This window comes from Ranitomeya imitator, chromosome 1, assembly GCF_032444005.1.
Source record: "Ranitomeya imitator isolate aRanImi1 chromosome 1, aRanImi1.pri, whole genome shotgun sequence".
Classification (NCBI taxonomy): domain Eukaryota; kingdom Metazoa; phylum Chordata; class Amphibia; order Anura; family Dendrobatidae; genus Ranitomeya; species Ranitomeya imitator.
In genome coordinates this window covers 19025752-19049196 of record NC_091282.1, presented here as the reverse complement: position 1 = coordinate 19049196, position 23445 = coordinate 19025752, and the positions used below count along the sequence as shown (strand labels likewise).

General features: G+C 49.0%; 2 protein-coding genes across 4 annotated transcripts in view; both read left to right on the top strand.

Moving 5' to 3' along the window:
* The window catches only part of CNTFR (ciliary neurotrophic factor receptor), a 614589-nt gene that overhangs the window by 136135 nt on the left and 455009 nt on the right, over nt 1-23445 (top strand). For all 3 annotated transcript variants that reach the window (XM_069745854.1, XM_069745853.1, XM_069745852.1), the window contains exon 2: nt 17643-17712. The gene's annotated coding sequence lies outside the window, so the exon portion shown is untranslated. The remainder of the gene's footprint in view (nt 1-17642; nt 17713-23445) is intronic.
* LOC138637321 (octapeptide-repeat protein T2-like) lies at nt 18646-20353 on the top strand. The gene is made up of 2 exons (XM_069728824.1): nt 18646-19168; nt 20196-20353. Exons 1-2 carry the CDS (start codon nt 18646-18648, stop codon nt 20351-20353), a joined length of 681 nt encoding a protein of 226 aa, XP_069584925.1.

Genomic DNA, 23445 nt, shown 5'->3' with positions numbered 1-23445 from the left:
TCCCCTGCATAGTGTCTATAAGCTCCTCCCCTGCATGGTGTATATAAGCTCCTCCCCTGCATAGTGTGTATACGCTGCACCCCTGCGTAGTGTGTATACGCTCCACCCCTGCGTAGTGTGTATAAGCTCCTCCCCTGCATAGTGTATATAAGCTCCTCCCCTGCATAGTGTGTATACGCTCCACCCCTGCGTAGTGTGTATACGCTCCACCCCTGCATAGTGTGTATAAGCTCCTCCCCTGCATAGTGTATATACGCTCCACCCCTGCATAGTGTATATACGCTCCACCCCTGCATAGTGTATAGACGCTCCCTCCACCCCTGCATAGTGTATATACGCTCCACCCCTGCAGTGTATATATGCTCCACCCCTGCATAGTGTGTATAAGCTCCTCCCCTGCAGTGTATATAAGCTCCTCCTCTGCATAGTGTGTATACGCTCCACCCCTGCGTAGTGTGTATAAGCTCCACCCCTGCGTAGTGTGTATACGCTCCACCCCTGCGTAGTGTATATAAGCTTCTCCCCTGCACAGTGTATATTCGCTCCTCCCCTGCATAGTGTATATACGCTCCACCCCTGCATAGTGTATATACGCTCCACCCCTGCACAGTGTATAGACGCTCCCTGCACCCCTGCATAGTGTATATATACACTCCTCCCCTGCATAGTGTATATAAGCTCCTCCCCTGCATAGTGTGTATAAGCTCCTCCCCTGCAGTGTATATAAGCTCCTCCCCTGCAGTGTATATAAGCTCCTCCCCTGCATAGTGTGTATAAGCTCCTCCCCTGCATAGTGTGTATAAGCTCCTCCCCTGCACAGTGTACATAGACTCCTCCCTTGTTGTCCAGGATTAGAGAAAGATCTCTGCCTTCTTCCAGACTCAGTACTCCCCCCTTCAGTTGTAACAAAACAACAAGTCCCAGCATGTCCTGTTAGACTTCATGATGTGATCATTTCTAGATCTCCGCGCCTCTCTCCTGGCGTTCGGATGTCGGTGACCCTTGCTTGCTTGGTTTTCTGGATGGACTTGGACTGAAGGGTTTAGGACAAGTCGTGTTCAGTCCCAAAATCTCTCAGAGATGAAGAATGGGGCTCAGAGAATAAATGAGGCTATTTATAAACTGCGGCAGCGCTCGTCACCTCGGGGCACTGCGCCCACCACTCCCACCATCTCCTCATGGAATGTCTTCCCAATGGCTCCATTGTTGTTCTCCTCTACAAGGCAGATCCTCTGTAACACTGCAGTTGTAAGTTCACATCCAGAGCTGCAATCACAATTCTGCAGGCTGTCACCAGCAATCATCATTAGGGGGCAGCAGTGAGGGCCTGCACCAGACAGTGCCTTCCATAGATACAACTCCCACAACGCAGACTGGATGTAGATGGTGAGGTATGGAAACGGACGCCGGGGCAGATCCAGTAGATCTTTCTCTGCTTCCTGTTTGCTGATTGTCGGATACATTTGGTAAACAAGTAAATAACAGGCGTCTGATACAATGCAACAGAAGTGCAGCTGTCATCACACAGAGGCCACGGCGAGTTCATAGCGGTCAGAGAAGTTCAGCGCTTCCCCGAATAGTCAGCCCGATCCATTTCTTACTGTCGCCTTCGGGGGGCGCCGTCGCCATTTGGGCCCCCGTGCAAACATCGCAAGACAGGAGAACAGCGATAGAGAGGAGCAGAGGGGCCGACTCCTGGTGATGAGGCAGTGATAGAAAACAGGAAGCGAGCCTAATGGCTGCTCTAATTACGCCGCATCAATTATTAATCTGCTGAAATTGTTGGAAAGCGGGCACCACAATGAGAGCGGATAATGAGGCCGCGATGCCAGCGCCTGAGGACGACTCGCCATGTAATGTCATTAAATATACAAATCCCTGAACACCGGAGACGCTCGGCAGCTTAATCGGGACAGAGCGAGGGGTGACTGAAGGGGTTAAACGGAGATTTACAACGGGACGGCGGCATCCGACACGGCGCAAAATGTGTGTGAATCGTGAATAATGACCCAAAGATTACTAAAGTATCTTTACTAGAAGGTTAGCTGCGATACACCGGCCGGCCGGGGCGCAGATCACCGCCTGTCACCAGATATACACTGCCCGGGGCCCAGATCACCGCCCGTCACCAGATATACACTGCTCGGGGCTTAGATCACCGCCTGTCACCAGATATACACTGCCCGGGGCCCAGATCACCGCCCGTCACCAGATATACACTGCTCGTGGCTTAGATCACCGCCTGTCACCAGATATACACTGCCCGGGGCCCAGATCACCGCCCGTCACCAGATATATACTGCCCGGGGCCCAGATCACCGCCCGTCACCAGATATACACTGCCCGGGGCCCAGATCACCGCCCGTCACCAGATATATACTGACCGGGGCCCAGATCACCGCCCATCACCAGATATACACTGCCCGGGGCCCAGATCACCGCCTGTCACCAGATATATACTGCCTGGGTCCCAGATCACCGCCCGTCACCAGATATACACTGCCCGGGGCCCAGATCACCGCCCGTCACCAGATATACACTGCTCGGGGCTTAGATCACCGCCTGTCACCAGATATACACTGCCCGGGGCCCAGATCACCGCCCGTCACCAGATATATACTGACTGGGGCCCAGATCACCGCCCGTCACCAGATATACACTGCCCGGGGCCCAGATCACCGCCTGTCACCAGATATACACTGCCCGGGGCCCAGATCACCGCCCGTCACCAGATATATACTGCCCGGGGCCCAGATCACCGCCCGTCACCAGATATACACTGCCCGGGGCCCAGATCACCGCCCGTCACCAGATATATACTGACCGGGGCCCAGATCACCGCCCATCACCAGATATACACTGCCCGGGGCCCAGATCACCGCCTGTCACCAGATATATACTGCCTGGGTCCCAGATCACCGCCCGTCACCAGATATACACTGCCCGGGGCCCAGATCACCGCCCGTCACCAGATATACACTGCTCGGGGCTTAGATCACCGCCTGTCACCAGATATACACTGCCCGGGGCCCAGATCACCGCCCGTCACCAGATATATACTGACCGGGGCCCAGATCACCGCCCATCACCAGATATACACTGCCCGGGGCCCAGATCACCGCCCATCACCAGATATACACTGCCCGGGGCCCAGATCACCGCCCGTCACCAGATATACACTGCCCGGGGGCCCAGATCACCGCCCGTCACCAGATATACACTGCCTGGGTCCCAGATCACCGCCCGTCACCAGATATACACTGCCTGGGTGCCAGATCACCGCCCGTCACCAGATATACACTGCCCGGGGCCCAGATCACCGCCCATCACCAGATATACACTGCCTGGGGCCCAGATCACCGCCCGTCACCAGATATACACTGCCCGGGGCCCAGATCACCGCTTGTCACCAGATATACACTGCCCGGGGCCCAGATCACCGCCCGTCACCAGATATACACTGCCTGGGGCCCAGATCACCGCCCGTCACCAGATATACACTGCCTGGGGCCCAGATCACCACCCGTCACCAGATATACACTGCCTGGGGCCCAGATCACCGCCCGTCACCAGATATACACTGCCTGGGGCCCAGATCACCGCCTGTCACCAGATATACACTGCCTGGGGCCCAGATCACCGCGTCCAGATCACCGCCCGTCACAGGATATACACTGCCTGGGGCCCAGATCACCGCCTGTCACCAGATATACACTGCCCGGGGCCCAGATCACCGCCTGTCACCAGATATACACTGCCTGGGGCCCAGATCACCGCCTGTCACCAGATATACACTGCCCAGGGCCCAGATCACCGCCTGTCACCAGATATATACTGCCCGGGGCCCAGATCACCGCCCGTCACCAGATATACACTGCCCGGGGCCCAGATCACCGCCTGTCACCAGATATACACTGCCCGGGGCCCAGATCACCGCCTGTCACCAGATATACACTGCCCGGAGCCCAGATCACCTCCCGTCACCTGAAATACACTGCCCGGAGCCTATATCCGCCATCTAGAACTATTAGTTACCATTTACCATCCTCTACCCTGACGACCCCAGTTCCCACTGTCACCAGTTCCTACACCCCAGTTCCCACTGTCACCGGTTCCTACACCCCAGTTCCCACTGTCATTGGTTCCTACACCCCAGTTCTCACTGTCACCGATTCCTACACCCCAGTTCCCACTGTCACCAGTTCCTACACCCCAGTTCCCTCTGTCATCGGTTCCTACACCCCAGTTTCCACTGTCACCGGTTCCTACACCCCAGTTCCCACTGTCATCGGTTCCTACACCCCAGTTCCCACTGTCACTGGTTCCTACACCCCAGTTCCCTCTGTCATCGGTTCCTACACCCCAGTTCCCTCTGTCATCGGTTCCTACACCCCAGTTTCCACTGTCACCGGTTCCTACACCCCAGTTCCCACTGTCATCGGTTCCTACACCCCAGTTCCCACTGTCATCGGTTCCTACACCCCAGTTCCCACTGTCACTGGTTCCTACACCCCAGTTCCCTCTGTCACTGGTTCCTACACCCCAGTTCCCTCTGTCACTGGTTACTACACCCCAGTTCCCACTGTCATCGGTTCCTACACCCCAGTTCCCACTGTCACTGGTTCCTACACCCCAGTTCCCTCTGTCACTGGTTCCTACACCCCAGTTCCCTCTGTCACTGGTTACTACACCCCAGTTCCCTCTGTCACTGGTTCCTACACCCCAGTTCCCTCTGTCACTGGTTCCTACACCCCAGTTCCCTCTGTCACTGGTTCCTACACCCCAGTTCCCACTGTCATCGGTTCCTACACCCCAGTTCCCACTGTCACTGGTTCCTACACCCCAGTTCCCACTGTCATCGGTTCCTACACCCCAGTTCCCACTGTCACTGGTTCCTACACCCCAGTTCCCTCTGTCACTGGTTCCTACACCCCAGTTCCCTCTGTCACTGGTTACTACACCCCAGTTCCCTCTGTCACTGGTTCCTACACCCCAGTTCCCTCTGTCACTGGTTCCTACACCCCAGTTCCCTCTGTCACTGGTTCCTACACCCCAGTTCCCACTGTCATCGGTTCCTACACCCCAGTTCCCACTGTCATCGGTTCCTACACCCCAGTTCCCTCTGTCACTGGTTCCTACACCCCAGTTCCCACTGTCATCGGTTCCTACACCCCAGTTCCCTCTGTCATCGGTTCCTACACCCCAGTTCCCACTGTCATCGGTTCCTACACCCCAGTTCCCACTGTCACTGGTTCCTACACCCCAGTTCCCACTGTCATCGGTTCCTACACCCCAGTTCCCACTGTCACCGGTTCCTACACCCCAGTTCCCACTGTCATCGGTTCCTACACCCCAGTTCCCTCTGTCACTGGTTCCTACACCCCAGTTCCCACTGTCACTGGTTCCTACACCCCAGTTCCCTCTGTCACTGGTTCCTACACCCCAGTTCCCTCTGTCACTGGTTACTACACCCCAGTTCCCTCTGTCACTGGTTACTACACCCCAGTTCCCACTGTCATCGGTTCCTACACCCCAGTTCCCACTGTCATCGGTTCCTACACCCCAGTTCCCACTGTCACTGGTTGCTACACCCCAGTTCCCTCTGTCACTGGTTCCTACACCCCAGTTCCCTCTGTCACTGGTTCCTACACCCCAGTTCCCTCTGTCACTGGTTCCTACACCCCAGTTCCCTCTGTCACTGGTTACTACACCCCAGTTACCGCTGTTACCAGTTCCTACACCCTGTTGCTAGGATCTTCTCAGAGATTTGCCAGATCTTTCTTTTGCATCTTTGTCTCTTGGTTTCCTCCGAGTTCCTTTCATCCTTGTGTGCAGGCAATATATTGCGATGTGCTATAGGCAGTGCATGGCGGTATTTTTTGGGCACTAAATAGCTGTATTGTGTGGCCACTATACGGTAGTGATTTGCAGTGTTATATAGGTGGTGCATGGCAGCATCATATGTGGCCATCATATATCCCATAGAATGTAAGTCCGCCAGGACAGGGTCCTCTCCCCTCTGTACCAGTCCGTCACTGTAAACCTGTTTACTGTAATCGATATCTATAACCCTGTATGTAACCCCTTCTCATGTACAGCACCATGGCATTAATGGTGCTATATAAATAATAATAATAATAATAATAATGTGCACTGAATAGATGAATCATGCAGGCACCGAGTTTGAGACATACAGTATATATTGCAGTTTTATATAGGCAGTGAATGGCGGTATTACTTGTGCACTTAATAGCTGTTTTATATGGGCAAAATATGACAATGGTCTGCAGGCAGAATTCTGTAATATTATTGTATTACTGAATGGAAGTAGGCATTGTATGGCGGTATTATTTGTGTCCTAAACATCTGGTATTATATATCAGTGATAAGCCATCATGGTATTGTAGTGTTATGCTGTACGGAGTAGCAGTGTATATACAGTACAGACCAAAAGTTTGGACACAACTTCTCATTTAAAGATTTTTCTGTATTGTTATGACTATGAGAATTGTACATTCACACAGAAGGCATCAAAACTATGAATTAACACATGTGGAATTATATACTTAATTTCAGTTGTTTCACACTTTTTTGTTATGTCTTATATTCTAGGTTCTTCAAAGTAGCCACCTTTTACTTTGATGACTGCTTTGCACACTCTTGGCATTCTCTTGATGAGCTTCAAGAGGTAGTCACCGGGAATAGTTTTCACTTCACAAGTGTGGCCTGTCAGGGTTAATAAGTGGGATTTCTTGCCTTATAAATGGGGTTGGGTCCATCAGTTGTGTTGTGCAGAAGTCTGGTGGATACACAGCTGATAGTCCTACTGAATAGACTGTTAGAATTTGTATTATGGCAAGAAAAAAGCAGCTAAGTAAAGAAAAAACGAGTTGCCATCATTACTTTAAGAAATGAAGGTCAGTCATTCTGAAAAATTGGGAAAACTTTGAAAGTGTCCCCAAGAGCAGTGGCAAAAACCATCAAGCGCTACGAAGAAACTGGCTCACATGAGGACCGCCCCAGGAAAGGAAGACCAAGAGTCACCTCTGCTTCTGAGGATAAGTTTATCCGAGTCATCAGCCTCAGAAATCGCAGGTTAACAGCAGCTCAGATTAGAGACCAGGTCAATGCCACACAGAGTTCTAGCAGCAGACACATCTCTACAACAACTGTTAAGAGGAGACTTTGTGCAGCAGGCCTTCATGGTAAAATAGCTGCTAGGAAACCACTGCTAAGGACAGGCAACAAGCAGAAGAGACTTGTTTGGGCTAAAGAACACAAGGAATGGACATTAGACCAGTGGAAATCTGTGCTTTGGTCTGATGAGTCCAAATTTGAGATCTTTGGTTCCAACCACCGTGTCTTTGTGTGACGCAGAAAAGGTGAACGGATGGACTCTACATGCCTGGTTCCCACCGTGAAGCATGGAGGAGGAGGTGTGATGGTGTGGGGGGGCTTTGCTGGTGACACTGTTGGGGATTTATTCAAAATTGAAGGCATACTGAACCATCATGGCTACCACAGCATCTTGCAGCGGCATGCTATTCCATCCGGTTTGCGTTTAGTTGGACCGTCATTTATTTTTCAACAGGACAATGACCCCAAACACACCTCCAGGCTGTGTAAGGGCTATTTGACCAAGAAGGAGAGTGATGGGGGCTACGCCAGATGACCTGGCCTCCACAGTCACCAGACCTGAACCCAATCGAGATGGTTTGGGGTGAGCTGGACCGCAGAGTGAAGGCAAAAGGGCCAACAAGTGCTGAGCATCTCTGGGAACTCCTTCAAGATTGTTGGAAGACCATTCCTGGTGACTACCTCTTGAAGCTCATCAAGAGAATGCCAAGAGTGTGCAAAGCAGTCATCAAAGCAAAAGGTGGCTACTTTGAAGAACCTAGAATATAAGACATAATTTCAGTTGTTTCACACTTTTTTGTTAAGTATATAATTCCACATGGGTTAATTCATAGTTTTGATGCCTTCAGTGTGAATGTAAAATTTTCATAGTCATGAGAATACAGAAAAATCTTTAAATGAGAAGGTGTGTCCAAACTTTTGCTCTGTACTGTAAATATATATATAGGCTTTGAATGACGGCATTATTTGTGCCCTGGACAGCTGCGATTCTGTGATGTCATATTCCTCTTGTCCTCTGATTTCCAGCGTCTTCTCCCCTTCGGCGGTATTGCACATCATGCAGCGGGGTCACAGGGCTGCTATGAAGATTTGCTGCCAGGGCTGGAGGGGTTTCTTGGAAGGTGTGTGATGTGATTGACATCTTGACGGGCATTTACAGAACTGTCCTCCTTATCTGTCCTCAGGAGGCGTCTGGCAGAGATTGTCAGCAGCCTTCAGTGAGTGCAGGGATCAGATGCCCCTGTGTGCTCGTGTCCCTGTGCCCTTTTGTCCTCATGTCCTCTTGCCCTTGTGTCCTTGTGTCCTCATGCCCTCGTGTGCTCGTGTTCCCGTGATCCAGGCGTCAGTCACTACCTGTTATGAACTGGTGGTTTAGGAGCAACATGGAACGATCTCTGAAGGAAGTGGTATCTGTACTGACCGCAGTCCCTAAGCTCAACACAACACTAGAAGTAGCCGTGGGTTGCTCCTGTCACTCCCTAGGCACCTCGTCACAGCCTGAGAACTAACTACCCCTAAAGATAGAAACAGGAAAACTATCTTACCTCAGAGAAAATCCCCAAAGGATAGATAGCCCCCCACAAGTAATGACTGTGAGTGGAGAGGGAAAAGACATACACCGAATGAAACCAGGATGTAGCACAGGAGGCCAGTCTAGCTAGATAGATAGGACAGGATAGAATATTGTGCGGTCAGTATTAAAAACTACAAAAATCCACACAGAGTTTACAAAAATCTCCACACCTGACTAAAGGTGTGGAGGGTAAATCTGCTTCCCAGAGCTTCCAGCTTAACCGAATATATCCATACTGACAAGCTGGACAAAACATAGAAAGCACAGAACGAATAAGTCCACAACCTGTGGACAGAAAAGAGCAAGCAAGGACTTAACTTTGCTGAACTGGTCAGGATAACAGGGAAATCCAAGCAGAGATGTGAATCCAACCAGGAACCATTGACAAGTGGCACTGGCTGGAGAGAAGAGCCAGGCATAAATAGCCGAGCAGAAAGACAATCAGTGGAAGCAGCTGCAGACTGCTAAATCCAAGGAGCAGCCATACCACTTACAACCACCGGAGGGAGCCCAAGAGTGGAATTCACAACACTACCACTCTCTGGGTCGGGGGAGGAGATAAAGTCTGCTCCATCTGCAGGAGCAGAACTGAACGTTTCATGGCAGATGATATGCTGCAAAAATCCTAATCCCATGAATGATGCAGGAATCACGGCCTGAGCAGCTGGCTTCAGCTTTACTGACGTCTGTGGGATTTCACCTCCATGGTACAAACTACGGTATATAGGAGGTGGAAGGGAAAAAAGTTCAAGACCCCCGGGTACAGGGTGCCAAACTCAGCCCTATAGTGGGAGGGGCCACATTGCAGAACACATGGTTCATCTCCAGCCAATCATGGTAATCTGATAATCCAGAATATGTGATCATCCCACATCTTGGGATGCAATCATGCCAGATTAAAGGAATTTTATTGTAAATTGCAAATTAACAAAAATAAAATAAAAAAATTTTTAAAGAAGAAAAATGTATATACTAATCTGCATGGATGACTACTTTATTATTATTGTTGTTATTGTTCTTCTTATTATTTTATATAGACTTTTCTTTATTTCTTTATTTGATTGCAAACTCTAGTAAAAAGGTGACTTCATCGAGAAAAGATTAACCCTTTATATAAAAAAAAAATATAAATTCTAACTGAAAAAAAATTATTAAAATAAATAAAATTAAAAATGATCGATTTATTACTATATTATTACGTTTTAGATTATTACTTTTACAAAAGTTTTTTTGTTGCCATTTTTAAATTATTATTGTGTATTATTTCTTTTTAGTTCATTATCTTTATTATTTACCCTAACTTTGAATATTACTGTATTATTATTTTGGGTTATTATTTTTTCAATTATTCTTTTTAGATAACTATTTTACAATATTGTAATAACTACATCATTGCATTATTGAAAACACAAAAAAGCACAGTAAAACCAAAAACACTCTGTTGCAAAAAAAAACAAAAAGAAACTGATTAACTATAAAAGTGTAAAAATAATCATAATTATTTGATTTGTCATTGACTCTCGTTGTATTTTTTTCTCAATAAAAGCTGCCCAGAGGAGATCGATGTATGGTGACGAGCATTGTCGCTGGTATTTGGCGCACGGCGGCGGTTAATACCGCGCTCTATTTTGGTGGCAGCTTCCTATCCGCAGGTTATCCTCCATGTCAGGGGTCCATGCTTGGAGCAGATCCCCCCAGTGGGGCGGCTGTGTAAATTCGTGTAAGAGTTAATGAACTGTGCAGTTATTGAGCCACTTAAGCTCTTTACACGCAGGCTACATGGGTTTAGGGTTACCTGGGGCGCACACTATCTGTGCACGGAGCAAACGCTCGGATTTCCCTCTCACATCCAGATGTGGCTTTAACCTTTTAAGTGACAGATGATCTGGGCCAGACGTAGGTGCGAGGCCGCTGCTCGCAGGCAGGGGGCGCTGTGCTGCACTCAGACTGTTATAATGTTGCGGATATTTGTAAGGTTATGTAACTTTTCTTACAGGATATAAAAGAGGCTGGATCCCAGGAGATTGTATGATCCTCCGCTCTGGATCCCAGAGGATTGTAGGATCCTGTGCTCTGGATCCCAAGAGATTGTAGGATCTTCGGTTCTGAATCCCAGGGGATTGTAGGATCCTGCGCTCTGGATCCCAAGAGATTGTAGGATCCTCCGCCCTGGATCCCAGGAGATTGGAGGATCCTCCGTTCTGGATCCCAAGAGATTGTAGGATCCTCCGCTCTGGATCCCAGGGGGTTGTAGGATCCTGCGCTCTGGATCCCAGGGAATTGTAGGATCCTCCGCTCTGGATCCCAAGAGATTGTATGATCCTCCACTCTGGATCCCAGGGGATTGAAGGATCCTCCACCCTGGATCCCAGAGGATTGTAGGATCCTGGCTCTGGATCCCAAGAGATTGTAGGATTCTCCGCTCTGGATCCCAGGAGATTGTAGGATCCTCCGCTCTGGATCCCAGGTGGTTGAAGGATCCTCCGCTCTGGATCCTAGGAGATTGTAGGATCCTCTGCTCTGGATCCTAGGAGATTGTAGGATCCTCCGCTCTGGATCCTAGGAGATTGTAGGGTCCTCTGCTCTGGATCCCAGGGGATTGTAGGATCCTCTGCTCTGGACCCTATGAGGTTGTAGGATCTACCCCTCTGGATTATTATTATTATTATTTATTATTATAGCGCCATTTATTCCATGGCGCTTTACATGTGAGGAGGGGTATACATAATAAAAACAAGTACAATAATCTTAAACAATACAAGTAATAACTGGTACAGGAGGAATGAGGACCCTGCCCGCGAGGGCTCACAATCTACAAGGGATGGGTGAGGATACAGTAGGTGAGGATAGAGCTGGTCATGCAGCGGTTTGGTTGATCGGTGGTTACTGCAGGTTGTAGGCTTGTTGGAAGAGGTGGGTCTTCAGGTTCTTTTTGAAGGTTTCGATGGTAGGCGAGAGTCTGATATGTTGTGGTAGAGGGTTCCAGAGTAGGGGTGATACGCGAGAGAAATCTTGTATGCGATTGTGGGAAGAGGAGATAAGAGGGGAGTAGAGAAGGAGATCTTGTGATGATCGGAGGTTGCGTGTAGGTAAGTACCGGGAGACGAGGTCACAGATGTATGGAGGAGACAGGTTGTGGATGGCTTTGTATGTCATGGTTAGGGTTTTGTACTGGAGTCTTTGGGTAATGAGGAGCCAGTGAAGGGATTGACAGGGGGGAGAGGCCGGGGAATAGCGGGGGGACAGGTGGATTAGTCGGGCAGCTGAGTGTAGGATGGATTGGAGGGGTGCGAGAGTGTTAGAGGGGAGGCCACAGAGCAGGAGGTTGCAGTAGTCGAGGCGGGAGATGATGAGGGCATGGACTAGGGTTTTTGCAGATTCTTGGTTGAGGCATGTACGGATCCATGAAATATTTTTGAATTGAAGTCGGCAGGAAGTGGAAAGGGCTCGGATATGTGGTTTGAAGGAGAGATCAGCGTCAAGGATTACCCCGAGGCAGCGAGCTTGTGGGACTGGGGAGAGTGGGCAGCCATTTACTGTAATGGATAGGTTTGTAGGGGGGTCGCGTGAGATGGGGGAAAGATGATGAATTCTGTTTTGTCCATGTTAAGTTTCAGAAATCTAGCGGAGAAGGATGAAATAGTGGACAGACATTGAGGGATTCTGGTTAGAAGGGAGGTGATATCTGGTCCAGAGATGTAGATCTGTGTGTCATCAGCATAGAGGTGATACTGAAAGCCATGAGATTCTATGAGCTGTCCCAGGCCAAAGGTGTAAATGGAGAAGAGCAGGGGCCCTAGAACTGAACCTTGTGGGACTCCAACAGATAGGGGGCGAGGTGAGGAGGTGGTGTGTGAGTGGGAGACGCTGAATGTCCGGTCTGTTAGGTATGATGAGATCCAGGATAGAGCCAAGTCTGTGATGCCAAGGGATGAGAGGGTCTGTAATAAAAGGGAATGATCCACTGTGTCAAAGGCAGAGGACAGGTCGAGGAGGAGGAGGATAGAGTAGTGTCGCTTGCTCTTGGCGGTTAAGAGGTCATTGGTGACCTTAGTTAGGGCAGTTTTCAGTGGAGTGGTGACCGGAAGCCTGATTGAAAGCGGTCGAAGAGGGAGCAAGAAGAGAGATGGAAGGACAGTTCAAGATGGACATGTTGTTCCAGTAGTTTTGAGGCATAGGGGAGAAGTGATATAGGGTGATAGCTAGATACAGAGGATGGGTCAAGAGAGGGCATTTTGAGGATAGGTGTGACGGAGGCATGTTTAAAGCTTGAGGGGAAAACACCAGTGATAGGTTGGAGAGATGGGTTAGAGTTGGGATGAAGACTGTGGTGAGGTTTGGGATGAAGTGGGAAGGGATCAGGTCAAGTGCACAGGTGGTGAGATGCGATCTTGAGAGTAGAGTGGAGAGTCGATCTTCTGTACTGGTGGAGAAGTTGGTTTTGGAGGTGGAGGGCTGGAAAGTCGGGAGGAAGGGCTCTGGGGGTTGTAGACCAAAACTGTCTCTGATGCTATCAATCTTCTGCTAGAAAAATGAGGCAAAGTCTTCAGCTGAGATGAGTGGGGAGGGATGAGGTGCTGGGGGACGGAGGAGAGAATTGAAGATGTTGAATAACTGTTTAGGGTTGTGAGACAGGGAGGATATGAGAGATGAGAAGTAGGTTTGTTTAGCTGTGGCAAGTGTGGTCTTGAAAGTAGTGAGGGAGCTTTGGTATGTGTAAGAGGGGCAACAGATTTCAGAGCTACAGCTATTGTAGTGTTATAAAGAGCGGCATCCGCATTGTGTAGGGAACGTATGTCTTTAAGAGGGAGAAGGGATTTGGACAGTGAGTGTAGATTGAGATGGATCCCAGGGGGTTGTAGGATCCTCCTCTCTGGGTCCCAGGGGGTTGTTGGATCCTCCGCTCTGGATTCCAGGGGGTTTTAGGATCCTCCGCTCTGGAACCCAGGGGGCTGTAGGATCCTCCACTCCAGATCCCAGGGGGCTGTAGGATCCTCCGCTCTGGATCCCAGGGAGTTGTAGGATCCTCCGCTCTGGATCCCAGGGGATTGTAGGATCCTCCACTCTGGATCCCACTGGGTTGTAAGATCCTCCACTCTGGATCCCAAGGGAGGGTAGAATCCTCTGCTCTGGATTCCAGGTGGTTGCTGGATCCAGGGGATTTTGGGATCCTCCGCTCTGGATCCCAGGGGGTTGTAGGATCCTCCGCTCTGCATTGCATTTGGTAGCAGACCTTGTCTTCTAGCCTTGACTTCCCAGCGCTCCGCAGTTTATCAGTGGTGGTGTCCTTACCATCTATGTTGGCTGCTGTTTCTGCGTTGCGTTGTGTCCATCCCAGCTATGTTGGCTGCTGTTTCTGCGTTGCGTTGCACACATATTCACAGAACACTGATCCTTTTTGCTCCGGCGTGACAGCGCCGAGGACTAACACTCTGGCCGTATGAAATGAACACCTCTCAAAAGCACCAGCGGCGGCGGACGTTTCAGCCACCAAGGGATTTTCTTGTTATTTTTTTTTACAAGTTGGAAATAAATGAATTTGTATCTCTGTAAGGCTCCAATTCCCCAGATAAGTGGTTCCTATTTGTTGTATTGGAGCAGGTGCTCGGATTTAATTATTGGATTTTCCGAGAGTTTTATCTGTGGCGATGTGGCCGCTCTGTGGGAAATTAAGGGTTAACGTCGTTGAAATAGAGAAAGCTCTCTTCTCCTTATTAATAATTGTTTATTGCACTTGGTGCCGTCTGTGCCAGAAATGATTTAGGAAATAATTTTTCTGCCCGTTTGTGCTGTCTGCGCGACGTGTAAACTTAATTGGTAAACATGGTATATAATTGGATTGCGTTCACCTGCCAGGCCCGGTCCGGGGACCGTCTGCCGCCCAGGCCTTGTGCACATTAATGTAACAGACTGGATCTGCTCCAATTAATGCCGGAATCTCACATATAAGTTTATTTTCTAATAAATGGAGAATTGTGTCCAGATGTTCCGAGAATCCGACCGCAAAATGCACAAAACTGAAAATGTGAATAGTAATGAGGCTGTATGGCTCCAGACCCCGGTGTCTTATTGCCCCCTGAAGCTGTTCTTGGTGACCGGTCTGTCCCATTGCTGTTGGGCAGGGCAGCGCCACAGACAGACAGCCACAATCAGCCATCTGAATGGCATAACTCCACTAGTTAGTCCTGAGGACTCTTGTATAATTGTGCAGTTAAATTCTATTAATTGGCCCCTAATCGCCTGGTTCCAACATTTATGCAATAATAATCCGTGAGTAATTCTGAATCTGGAATTAATTAATAGTCTGTTGTTTTCATGAACCAAATGCAGTGTAAAAGTATGTTGTTTTAGGCTATAATTTGGCTGGAACTGCCATGGGTTCAGGGGCTATGGCTAGTGCCCATTGCGGTATCCTTTCCTAATGTGAGTTGCTCAGCTGTCAGCATAGTGACAACTGATAGGCTGTGTTCTGTTCATGCTGAGAAGTTATAGGCTTTGTTCACTTTAAGGCTTCCATCACACTAGCAGTATTTGGTCAGTATTTTACATCAGTATTTGTAAGCCAAAACCAGGAGTGGGTGATAAATGCAGAAGTGGTGCATATGTTTCTATTATACTTTTCCTCTAATTGTTCCACTCCTGGTTTTGGCTTACAAATACTGATGTAAAATACTGACCAAATACTGCTAGTGTGACGTCAGCCTAAGTGAGGTGACAAGGAGGTATATGAAGAAATAGTATACCATGTTAGGGCTCATGTTCTCATGTCACCCTAATATCAATCCTGAGATTGCATCAGGCATGGAAACAGTTGACAACCACATCAGGACATCATAGCAGCCATCATCGGTTCAGTTTATACCACCACACAAGGACAGCAAGGTCTGGTTTTAAGGAGAGAAAGGTGCCATGAGTTTAGTGTTGGGTGTTCTCTTTATTATGGTTGTGATTCCCTTGAGTGTGACAACCTAAGGTGGGCTTCCACTATCTCAGGACATATAGCAGCCATATGGGCCGGCTGTAGGATACATAAGGCTGTAGGATACATACAGTTTGGCACCAATTTTTGGCACCGCACCGTCTCCACCTAAATATAAGATTTTTTTTATTTATGAATTATTTTCCCAGTTTATCTTCAGGTCCGTCCTGTTGGTTGCTCATCAGGGGTCTTTATCTTACTGAGACTTTTGGTGAGATGGTTTTCATTAAAAACAATTTTAATGATTTTTAAAAATGTATTCAAAACTCTTGATTCAGGACAGATCATCCTTCAGGGGCTTCAGGACAGATCATCCTCCAGGGGCTTCAGGACAGATCATCCTCCAGGGGCTTCAGGACAGATCATCCTCCAGGGGCTTCAGGACAGATCATCCTTCAGGGAGTTCAGGACAGATCGTCCTCTCGTTATTCAGGGAAGATATCTTCCAGGGATTTCAGGGCAGATCATCCTCCAGGGGATTCAGGGCAGATCATCCTCCAGGGGCTTCAGGACAGATCATCCTTCAGGGAGTTCAGGACAGATCGTCCTCTCGTTATTCAGGGAAGATATCTTCCAGGGATTTCAGGGCAGATCATCCTCCAGGGGATTCAGGGCAGATCATCCTCCAGGGGCTTCAGGGCAGATCATCCTCCAGGGAGTTCAGGACAGATCGTCCTCTCGTTATTCAGGGAAGATATCTTCCAGGGATTTCAGGGCAGATCATCCTCCAGGGGATTCAGGGCAGATCATCCTCCAGGGGCTTCAGGACAGATCATCCTCCAGGGAGTTCAGGACAGATCATCCTCCAGGGGCTTCAGGACAGATCATCCTTCAGGGAGTTCAGGACAGATCGTCCTCTCGTTATTCAGGGAAGATATCTTCCAGGGATTTCAGGGCAGATCATCCTCCAGGGGATTCAGGGCAGATCATCCTCCAGGGGATCCAGGGCAGATCATCCTCCAGGGAGTTCAGGACAGATCGTCCTCTCGTTATTCAGGGAAGATATCTTCCAGGGATTTCAGGGCAGATCATCCTCCAGGGGATTCAGGGCAGATCATCCTCCAGGGGATCCAGGGCAGATCATCCTCCAGGGGTTTCGCAAGAGATCATCCTCCAGGCGATTCAGGACAGATCATCCTTCAGGGGATTTCACGAGAGATCATCCTCCAGGGATTTCATGAGAGATCATCCTCTAGGTGATTCAGGGCAGCTCATCCTCCAGGGGATTCAGGGCAGATCATCTTCAGGGGATTCAGTGAAGATCATCCTCCAGGGATTTCACGAGAGATCATCCTCCAGGGGATCCAGGGCAGATCATCTTCAGGGGATTCAGGGAAGATCATCCTCCAGGGGTTTCGCGAGAGATCATACTCCAGGCGATTCAGGGCAGATCATCCTCCAGGGGATCCAGGGCAGATCATCTTCAGGGGATTCAGGGAAGATCATCCTCCAGGGATTTCACAAGAGATCATCCTCCAGGGGATCCAGGGCAGATCATCTTCAGGGGATTCAGGGCAGATCATCCTCCAGGGAGTTCAGGGCAGATCATCCTCCAGGGGATTCAGGACAGATCATCTTTGGGTGGATTACAGGGCAGATCATTATTAATGTATTTCTTCCCAGTTATCAGATTGGATAAAAAACTCTGTAAGAATTGACGCTGCAGAAGTCAAACTGCTTCAAATCTGCAAGGAATAATTAATAACGCGTGCATGAGACTTGAAGAATTTCAATCACTGGTCTGGTACTAAGAAACCAAGCAAAAAAACAAATACTACAAATACTCACCGTGTGCATATACAGAAAGTGACTAATGCTGGGGGTCCGTGTGATATAATGGATCTGTGAGGGCTCTGGTTCTGGTACTGATCTCTACAGAACCATGGACAGTGGTGCGATGTGACGCCGCGTCTTCTCCACCATCTAAAGCTCTGTGTCTTCTTTGGTTTTTAGGATACAAGGAACCTGAGAAAAGTCAAGAATTATCTTCACTTATGACATCACTGGAGCGTCAGACATAAAGGTAAGAACATCTGGATCCGGATATTACCGTATTTGCTTTTATTGCCATTATTTGGAGTTACAAAGTGATGAAGTGAGACAGAATTGTATATCAAACCATTCGATGGATGGATAGTGTTGGTTCTGCCGTGTAGACTTTGGCTGAACTCTCGGGTGAAGTGATGACGGTGAGAAGTCAAAAAGTAATTTAGTAAACAGTGGAGATGTCTGAGGTCATTCCATCATTGTTATTGGCCTGGTCTTCCCGGGACCCTCGGTGTGGACGCTTCCAACCCATTATACTGATGAGGCGGAGGAGCCTCCTGCCTGGCAGCTGATGCAGAACATCACACCAGATCAGAGCGAGCAAAGGAGGAGAAAGAGAGAACAAGAGAGCATGAGACAGGTGGAAAGATGACAAGACCAGGAGAGAGCAAGAGAGACGAGAGAGCAAGGGAGAGGAAAAGAAATAGAAGAAAGCAGGAGCGAGGACAAGAAACCAGGAGAGAGCAAGAGAGATGAGAGAGCAAAGGAGGAGAGGAAAAAAAGAGAAAAGGAAGGCAGGAGCAAGGACAAGAAACCAGGAGGGAGCAAGAGAGATGAGAGAGCAAAGGAGGAGAGGAAAAGAAAGAGAAAAGGAAAGCAGGAGAGAGGACAAGAAACCAGGAGAGCGCGAGAGAGAGAAGGGAAAGGAAAAGAAAGAGAAGAAGAAAGCAGGAGAGAGGACAAGAAAACCGGAGAGAGCAAGAGAGATGAGAGAGCAAAGGAGGAGAGGAAAAGAAAGAGAAAAGGAAAGCAGGAGAGAGGACAAGAAACCAGGAGAGAGAGAGAGGGGGCAAGGTAGAGGAAAAGAAAGAGAAGAAAGCAGAAGAGAGGACAAGAAAACAGGAGAGAGCAAGAGAGAGCAAAGGAGACGAGGAGAAAGAGAACAAGAGAGCATGAGACAGGTGGAGAGATGACGAGAGCAAGGGAGAGGAAAAGAAAGAGAAGAAGAAAGCAGGAGAGAGGACAAGAAACCAGGAGAGACAGAACAAGGGAGAGGAAAAGAAAGAGAAGAAAGCAGGAGAGAGGACAAGAAACCAGGAGAGAGAGAGAACAAGGGAGAGGAAAAGAGAAGAAGAAAGCAGGAGAGAGGACAAGAAAGCAGGAGAGAGCAAGAGAGAAGAGAGAGCGAGGAAAGGAAGAGAGGAGAAAGAGAACAAGAGAGCACGAGACAGGTGGGGAGATGACAAGAGACCAGGAGACAGCAAGAGAGAGCAAATGGAAAAGAAAGAGGAGAAAGCAGGAGAGAGGACAAGAAAACAGGAGAGGAAGAGAGAGCAAGGAAGAGGAGAGAGGGAACAAGAAAGCACAAGACAGGTGGAGAGATGACAAGACCATGAGAGAGCAAGGGAGGGGAAAACAAAGAGAAGAAGAAAGCAGGAGAGAGAGAAAGAGGAAAAGAAAGGAGGAGAGAGAAAGGGAGAACAAGAAAGCGTGTGAGAAAAGGAGGAGAGAGATATTGGACACAATGTCAGTATAGGGAGAAGGTGTTTTGAGCGAGGGAGAGAATATGAACACAGAAGAGAGAGATGAGAAAGAGAGGACAGGGAAGCAGGGGAGAGAAAAAATAAGTAATAGAAAAGAGAAAAAAGAGAAAAAAATAACAAGAAAGAAATAATCAGGACAGGTAAGAGAGGGAGCAAAAGAGACAAGACGAGAGAAAAGAAGACAGAGACCGGGAAAGAGGAGAAAAGGCAGGAGAGAATAAGAAAGAGGCGCAAAAGAGAGAAAGAGAAAAGGGTCAAGAAAGCAGCAGAGTAAGAGCGAGGACAAGAGAGAAAAATAGAAATCAAGAAACAAAGGGAAGAAAGAGAGAAGAGAGAGATGAGGAAACAGGAGAGAGGAGGAGAGCACGTGTTCTCCATGTCTGCTCACTCTCCTCACAGCGTTCTGCATCTTCATCCCCCTCGTCTGCGACACTAAGAATTAATTGGGTGATTGTGGACATTTCTGCCCATTTAAATGGGGCTGGTGGAGATGATCATCAGGTTTCTCGGAGATTTCTGGCCATTTACATGGGACTGGTGGAGAAGATCAGGTTTCGCTGAGATTTCTGGCCATTTACATGGGGCTGGTGGAGATGATCATCAGGTTTCTCGGAGATTTCTGCCCCTTTACATGGGGCTGGTGGAGATGATCATCAGGGTATCTGTGCATGTACCTTGCCGGAGCTGTGCTGCCTTCCTGTCGGCTCTCAGGCGGCGGCTTTGTGCGGTCTTCCTCGGAGCACACATCTCTGGTGGGTTCGGCGGGCCGGTGGGCATCTGCGGCCCCTGATCCTCCACATATTGTGTCTGGGGGGATTTGCCGGAGTCACTGAGCAGATTGGATTGGGGGACGGAGGGTGGGAAGTGGAATAAATGGGCTTTTAGGCCTAACCCGATTATGAGGGCAGGAGAGCGGGCGCTCGGCTCTCTGCGCCATTTATCATTCTCCTAATTACCGGGACATTAAACCTTCCAGACAGGAAGGAAGGCGAGAAGCTGGAGCGGAGACATCCGGGACCGGCCATGAGGGACGAGGGAAAGAAACGTTACCAGCTCCGACCATATGGAATCTGTCAGCACCAGCCGCCAAATTCCCCAAGATCCCGTCATATTCTCCTTACATGGGACTGCTGACATGGGAACACGATACAATGTATCCAGCAAACGTCTCCAAAGCTAGGACTGATCACTGGGGTCATCTGCAGCCGGCCTCGTCATGGAAGGCTGTCAGTTACCAGTCATTGCATTGTCGTCACAGCAGCACAGAGTATTTTATGGTGTGTTACCTGGGAAGTCACAGACTGACGTCACGTAGTGAGAGGAGGAGGATGTTCCCGTGGCACAGAGTATTTCAGGAGATGAGGACATACGGCCGATAGTGAGGGGTGGATGGTTCCCCGCAGCGTTCTTGTATCCGTCTACAATGTATTAGTTGGCCGAGGACCTTGTAAGACCCTCATGTGGTCATGGAGGATGGTGGGGGGTCTCGGGGTGCAGGCGTTGGGTGGGGGAGGGGTTACAAAGGGCTGCATTACACTGTATGTCCATTGTATTTCATATCTACAGTGCCTTGAAAATGTCTTCATACCCCAAGAACTTGTCCACATTTTTCACGTTACACCCGCAAACTGAAATGTATTTTATTGGGATTTTATGTGACATAACACAACGTAACAAATATTTGTGATGCGTTAAGGAAATGATACGAGGTTTACTCATTATTTTATAAAGCTAAATCTGAGAATTTGTATTCAGCCCCCCGGAGTCAGTACTTTGTAGGACCACCTATCTCTGCAGTTACTGCTGCAGTCTTTTGGGGTCCGTCTCTCCAGCTCTGCACATCTACTGATTTTGGTCTGGACAGTGACTGGACCATTCTCACATATCAATATGCTCTGATATAAACCCTCCATTGTAGCTCTAGCAGGATGTTTAGGGTCTTTGTCCTGCTGGAAGGTGAACCTACGCCCCAGTCTCAAGTCTTCTGCAGCCTCTTACCGGTTTTCCTCCAGGATTGCTCTGTATTTACTGTAGCTCCATCCATCTTCCCATCACCTGTGAAAAGCTTCCCTGCCCCTGCTGAAGAAAAGCCTCCCCACAGCAGGATGCTGTCACCACCGTGTATGATGTTGGAGATGGTGTTTTTCAGGTTGATGTGCAGGGTTAGTTTTCTATTACACATAGCGTTTTTCTTTTAGCCCAGACAGTTCTCCTTTGGTCTCGTATGACCAGAGCCCCTTCTTCCACATCCTCGCTGCGTCCCCTTTCATGGCTTTCACAAATGTCTATCATCTTTCCGCTCTTCCATAAAGGGCAGATTGGCAGAGTAGGCACCTAATAGTTGTCCTGAGGTCAGATTCTCCCCCCTGAGCTTTAGATCTCAGCAGCTATTCCAGTGACCATAGGCCTCTTGGCTGCTTCTCTAATTAGCACTCTCCTTGCTTGGGATGTCCGTTTAGTTGGACGGCCATGTCTTGGGAGGTTTGCACTTGTGTCTTACTCCTTCCATTGTTGGATGATGGATTGATGTTCATAGCTCGTGCTATATTTTATAACCTAACCCTGCTTTATCCTTCTCCACAACTTTATCCCTGACCTGTGTGGTGAGCTCCTTGGTTTACATGATGCTGTTTGATCCCTAATGTTCTCACACAAACCTCCGAGGCCTTCACAGAACAGCTGTAGTTACACAAATCACACCCAGGAGGACACAATGTACTAATTATGAGATTTCTGCAGGCAATTGGTCACTTAGGATTTTATTTAGGGGCATCAGACTACAGGGGGCTGAGTACTAATGCAAAGAACGATGTTCAGATTTATGTTTTTAAAATACTTGTATCATTTCACGTACTTGTTACCTTGTGTTGTATCACAAAAAATCCCAATAAAATACATTTAGGTTTTTGGGTGTAATGTGAAGAATGTGGAAAAGTTCAGGGGGTGTGAATACTTTTTAAGTTACTCTCTTCCTTTATCTATCCATCTCTGAGTCCCCTTCTCTGCAGTTTCCACGCTGTGTCCATGGTTGGGGAGGCAGGTTCCTCCTCCCGGCGGTTTCGCTGGCAGGCGTGGTGTTTTTGGGGAGATCTGTTGTGGTTTGTGTGAAGTCGGACTCTTCTGTGTTAGCGATTCCTTCTGTTTGTTTGTCTTGTGCGTGGAGCTGTCAGGACGCGTTAGCGTCACTTTCTGACGGAGCGGCGGCTGCGCTCGCACAGCTGGTTACAGGTCTCAGACACGAATCCCGGCCGCCCTCCAGACCGCGTCCGTCGCTCTACATTACGGATAAACGCTACCACATTCTCTTCTTTCATGTTTCTCGGGATCATCTCCCAGAAAACGTGCGAGCGCGAGGAGAATGAACTGGCAGACCGTCACTCACACGACTGTTCACGACGTCACACGTAGCGAGCGGCCGAGGTGCGGGCGTGATCCGTACAGTCACAGCAGCTGTCAGATTGCAGGAATCATGGTGGAGGGGCGCCACGGTAGAGGTATCCACCCGGCATCGTCTTCAGGAGGAGCTTGAATGGCGATTCTTTAAAAAATAGACTGAACTGAAATGGCGCGAAAAATCAGGGTCTTGTTATTGTCCGCGTGCCTCTCAGATACGTCTTCAGCTCTGCACCCATCCACGCTCCGCCACGGCGGCGCGCCTTCAGTGATGGTTTTACAAGTGTGGCCTGGACTCAGCGTTTTGCCCCCTGAGATTCGAGGAGTCCAGAGGCCGAGGTGCGAAATTGTAAAGTGACCGAATTTGCGTTCTCCCAGGCAGAACGTGAATGAGCTGCCGACATCTGTAAGCCATTATAAGGGCAGAAGAACCAGCACCCGCTCCTCCGGCTTCTGGAAGTTTTCGGTCGGCAGGTCTCGGCCTCAGGGGGACGTCATATGCTCAAGGTAGAGGACAAAATGCACAATGATGTCCGTAAACATGGCGTCCAATCATTTTTTTTTTTTTTTATGCTTCGAATCCAGCAGTTTGTTACACCTGCGCCAACTACTAATGGCGCGCTCCCCTGCCGAGTAACGACTCCTCCAGCAGTTACAACAGCTGCAATATTGTAACAAATGTATCAACTTGTCAGATACAAACACAGAACAGCACAGGTCCAGCAATGCGACCCAGTATCTGACCAGCAAACATTGTAACAAATGTGACAGGCGCAGGATGGCGGGCGCAGGATGGCAGGCGCAGGATGACTGGCGCAGGATGACGGGCGCAG

Bases quoted from the DNA above. Each gene is read 5' to 3' on its own strand.
- LOC138637321 (XM_069728824.1), top strand. From the start codon at position 18,646: ATGACGAGAGCAAGGGAGAGGAAAAGAAAGAGAAGAAGAAAGCAGGAG. The intron at 19,169-20,195 runs GTGAGAAAAGGA...TAAACCTTCCAG, and splicing joins AAGGGAGAACAAGAAAGCGT to ACAGGAAGGAAGGCGAGAAG.